The sequence below is a fragment of the Elephantulus edwardii genome, unplaced genomic scaffold (assembly GCF_000299155.1).
Source record: "Elephantulus edwardii isolate Elephantulus edwardi_28Jun2011 unplaced genomic scaffold, EleEdw1.0 scaffold00033, whole genome shotgun sequence".
In the NCBI taxonomy this organism is placed as follows: domain Eukaryota; kingdom Metazoa; phylum Chordata; class Mammalia; order Macroscelidea; family Macroscelididae; genus Elephantulus; species Elephantulus edwardii.
In genome coordinates this window covers 9,213,882-9,218,957 of record NW_006399783.1, presented here as the reverse complement: position 1 = coordinate 9,218,957, position 5,076 = coordinate 9,213,882, and the positions used below count along the sequence as shown (strand labels likewise).

At 38.6% G+C, this 5,076-nt stretch overlaps 1 protein-coding gene across 1 annotated transcript in view; it reads left to right on the top strand.

Annotated features, from left to right (window-relative positions):
* Nucleotides 1-4,500, top strand: part of LCP2 (lymphocyte cytosolic protein 2 (SH2 domain containing leukocyte protein of 76kDa)) — a 74,614-nt gene extending 70,114 nt beyond the window's left edge. The window contains exon 20 of the mRNA XM_006884421.1: nucleotides 4,378-4,500. Within this exon, the coding sequence (XP_006884483.1) occupies nucleotides 4,378-4,500 (123 nt within the window). The remainder of the gene's footprint in view (nucleotides 1-4,377) is intronic.
* Nucleotides 4,501-5,076: the final 576 nt, after the last annotated feature.

Here is a 5,076-nt window from a genome sequence, read left to right as displayed (position 1 = left end):
AAACTCCGCTCTGTCCTGTGCCAATTGCACTGTCTCTGACACTCCCATCCCAATTATCCCAGTCACTGAATCAATCCACCTCATAGAGGGCCTTCCTCTAGTTGGGAATAAACATAACTAGAGACACAAAAGGCCTTTAAACACTACTATGAAAAGCAGTAAGACTTAACTAAATGGAAAATGTCAATCTTAAAAAAAAGCAATCTACATGTATAATGCAATCCCAATACATATACCAAAACCATCCTTCAAAAAGATAGGAAAGACAATTGGCAGGTTTATTTGGAAAGGAAAGAGACCCCAAGTAAGCAAAGTTTTTCCAAAAAATAAAAATATAGTGAGAAGCATAGATGCCCTGATCTCAAAGCCTACTACACAGCCATGGTAAACAAAACAACATAGTGTTGGTACAATGACAAACATATAGACCAATGAAACAAAATTGAGAACCCAGAAATCAACCCACCTACCTAAGTAAATTGTCATTTGGCAAGGAATCAAAACTGACCAAATAGGAAAAAGACAACCTCTTCAACAAATGGCGCTGGTAAAACTGGACTTAAACCTACAGAAAATGGAAACAGGATCTACATCTTACATTATACACAAAAAAATCAACTCAAGGTGGTTCACCCCAAACTATAAGAATCATAAGAGACAAAATGGACAAAACTTAGAAGCCCTAGCCTATGGCATAAATAGGCATGTGAATATAGCCAGAAATACACAATCAGGAAAAGATAAAAATCAATGAATGGGACCTTCTAAAAATCAAGTTCCTGTGTACATCAAAATCCTTTTTCCAATAGGGTGAAAAGAAAGCCTACAGACTGGGAGAAAACACGTGGCAATGACATTTAAGACAAGAGTCTTTTAACAAAAGTTTAGAGAATACTACAGGGTCTCCACAAGAAAAGGACTGATAACACAATAACAAAATAGGCAAAAGACATGAAAAGACCTTCACAAAAGAAGACATTCAGATAACCAATAGACACATGAAGAAATTATCAAAATCACTAAGACAGATGCAAATCAAAACAACAATGATATACCTTCTCACCCCAGTTGCAGTAGCAAAGTTTAACATGACAGTAAGGCAAAAAACAAGGCTCCAGGAGTTGATGGCATACCAATTGATTTCTTTCAACAAACAGACGCTGCCCTGGATGTGTTCACTAAGTTGTGCCAAGAAATCTGGAGGCAGCCAGCTGGCCGACTGACTGGAAAAGATCGATATTTGTTCCCATTCCAAAGAAAGGTGACCCAACGGAGTGTGGAAATTATCGAACAATATCATTAATATCATATGCAAGCAAGACTCTGCTGAAAATTATCCAAAACCGTTTGGAGCAATATGTCAACAGAGAACTGCCAGATGTGCAGGCTGGATTTAGAAGTGGTCATGATACTAGGGATATTATAGCTAATGTTAGATTGTTCTTGGCAGAAAGCAGAGAATACCAAAAGAATGTCTATCTTTGCTTCATTGACTATGCAAAGGAATTTGACTGTGTGGATCACAACAAGCTGTGGCTGACTCTGAGAAGAATGAGAATCCCAGAACATTTGATAGTGCTAATGTGAAACCTAAACTTGGACCAAGAGGCAGTCATCAGAGCAGAGCAAGGAAACACTACACGGTTCAAAATCAAGAAGGTGGTTCATCAGGCATGTATTCTGTCTCCATACCTTTTCAATCTGCATGCAGAACAGATCATCCGAGATGCTGGGCTGTACAAGGAGGAATGTGGCATCAGGATTGGTGGGAGAGTCATCAACAACCTCTGTTATGCAGATGACACAACCCTGCTTGCTGAAACTGAGGACCTGAAGCGCTTGCTGCAGAAGGTCAAAAAGACTGCAGCCTCCTATATGGATTGAAGCTCAACATCAAGAAAACAAAGATTCTCACCATTGGGCCAATTGGCAGCATCAATATGGACGGTGAAGAGATTGAGATAGTTAACAGTTTTTGTATACTTGGCTCCACAATCAACACTCTTGGTAACAGCAGCCAGGAAATCAAGAGATGAAGTGCATTGGGAAAGTCAGCTATGAGGGACCTCTCAAGAGTACTGAAGAGCAATGATGTCAGGCTGGAGACTAAGGTGCACCTGATCTGGGCTATAGTCTTTGCAATTACGTGCTGTGCATCTGAGAGTTGGACAGTGACTAGGGATGATAGAAAGATAATTTATGCTTCTAAGCTGTCATGCTGGAGAAGAGTATTGAATATACCATGGACTGCTAGGAGAACAAACAAGTTTGTCCTGGAGAAGGTGAAGCTGGGCTGCTCCTTGGAGTCAAGGATTCTGAAGCTTCATCTGACATATATTGGGCATGTTGCAAGGAGAAAATGGTCCTTGGAGAGGGACATCATGTTTGGCTGAGTGGAGGGGCGGCGAAGGAGAGGAAGACCTTCAATGAGATGTATCGATTCTGTGACTGGAGTGGTGGGAATAAGTGCATTTAGGATAGCTAGGTTGGCACAGGATAGAACGGCATTTAGCTCTTGTAAATAGGGTCGCTTTGAGTTGCAAGCGACTCGATGGCACATAACAACAACAACAATAAGCAATAAATATTGGAGGGATATGGGGAGATTGGAAGCCTCATGCACTACTGGTGAGATTGTAAAATGATGAAACCTTTCTGGAAGGCAGTTCAATGTTTCCTAAAAAAAACTGAACATAGAATTCCCACATGACCCACCTATTGCACTCTTAGGAATATACCCTGAGGAAAATAGAACTGAGACACAAATGGAAATATGTACATCTATGTCCGTAGCAGTATTATTCACAATAGCAAGAAAATAGAAAATGCTGGAATGCCCATCAACAACTGAATGGATTGGGAAATTGTGGTATATTCACACAATGTAATACTATGCAGCACTCAGTAATGATTTTGTAAAATACTAAATGACATGGGAAATTCTAGAGAGCATTAGGGCAACAGAAATAACTCTCATAAGGACAAATACTTCATAAGAACATTATTGTACAAACAGAAGAATAGCTGAGCAGGATGTGTATAAATGTTCAAAAGGGGAAGGGGGAAGGAGAATGGGGAAGAGAAAGGGGAAGAATGGAAATCATTAGGATAGCAGAAATTAGTGGAGGTTGGTGAAGGCATAAGATTCAACAGGGACTTGAAAAAAGGAAGTAATAACATGCACAGACCAACAGTAATTAATTATAGAATATAAAATATTTATGAATATATTAAACATAATATAAAGATTATATAAAATACAATGTACAATGTGTGTGAATTATTATATGCAAACTAATAAAAATATTAGGAGTAAAAAAAAGGATTTACCAAAACCAACCAACCAATAAATACACAGAAAAGCCAAAAGAACACTGCTGTAGAGTTAATTCCAATTCAGTTTTTGAGGCTCAAAATCTTTACGGGAGAAGATTGCCCATCTATCATTTCCTGGATTCAAATCACTGACAGTAGCACAACATATAATGTACTAACCGCCAGAGTTCCTTCCTAAAGCTTTAAGCTTAGTGGCCTCAGAAAATGAATAAAAGGTTCATATGAGTTGGAATCAACTCCAAGACTGTGGGAGATATATGTGTGTTGGTATTGTTTGTGTGTGCATGTGTGTGTGTACACAACATATATACCAGGTTGCTCACAGGAGGCCAAGACTTTGAAACTCTGTTTCCTGTACTTTGGGAGTATTGCCAGAAGGGACCAATCCTTGGAGAAGGACATCATGCTTGGAAGAGTAGAGGGTCAGTGCAGGAGAGAAAGATTCTGGATGAGAAGGTTTGACACAGTGACTGTAGCAATGGGGTAGGTGTGTCAGCGATAAGGAGGTTGGCTCAGGACAGGGTACAGTTCATAGCTGTCACTGATATAGTCACTATGAGTCATAATCAACTGTATATAACCTATATATCAACACACCTATATCTGTATTTATATATATTCCTACAAATACACAGACTTTTGAAGAGCTCGGATGGCTTAGTGGTAAGGAGTCATGCTGCCAACCCAAAGGCAGGTGGTTCAAATCCACCAGTTGCTCTGAGGTAGAAAGCTGGGCAACCTCTTCCTGTGAAATCACAGTCTCTGAAAACCCACTGAAGGGTCAGCTATGAGTTGATTCTGACTGATGGTACATAAAAATAACTATCATTTTACTCATAGTTTATTGGATATGGGTTTGTTGTTGTTTTTTTTTTCAAACTTCTGTGACAGAAGCCACTAAAATATTTTCCCAATTTTACATGTTTTCTTTAATCCTCATTACTTCAAAAGATAGGATGCATTATGCAGAGTAAGGAAAGCTGAGAGTGAAACTCATGCTACTCATCCCATATGCTGATTTCTCTATTTTCAACTTTTCAGGACTTTTTGTCTGTGGCAGATATTATCGACTATTTCAGGAAAATGCCACTTCTGCTTATTGATGGGAAGAACCGAGGGTCCCGATACCAGTGCACGTTGACGTACGCTGCAGGGTGTCCATAGCAAGACAGCCAGAGAAACGGACCTTCCTTTTGCCTCTGCTGCCAACCCAGAAGACTTGTCACCAGAGGGAGTAGACAAAGTTTGGGACAGGATAGAGCCCTTCAACATGGAACACAAATGTTTTGTCCTTTCATTTTGTAAAAGGAAGACTGTCAAATACCTGTAATTTATTTATTTTTATTCAGTATTTGTTAAGTGAATGAGTCATGGAGTCAATGCTTTAAAGTCTAGAGTCATTTAAACAAAGAAGATATGCTTTTGAGATATCCATTTGAACGTACCACAGTTTACACAGCTACAGAAAAAAGTCTGGAGCAAATTTAAAACCATTCAATGGTAATAGCTTTTGGTATTACATGAATTTTTTTATTTTCAGTCAGAGACAATTACTAGTTTTGTACATATAATATGAAAACTACTAAAATTCACTTTCTCAGCAACAATAATTAAATATTCATTTTATTCCTTCTTATTTGTTGGTGTTTTCTCGGGACACTTTTGTGTATTTTTTTTTTTTTACAAAATGATAAATGCATGGTGGAATTAAAATGAATCTTTTTGCTTTACTTTTGTGTT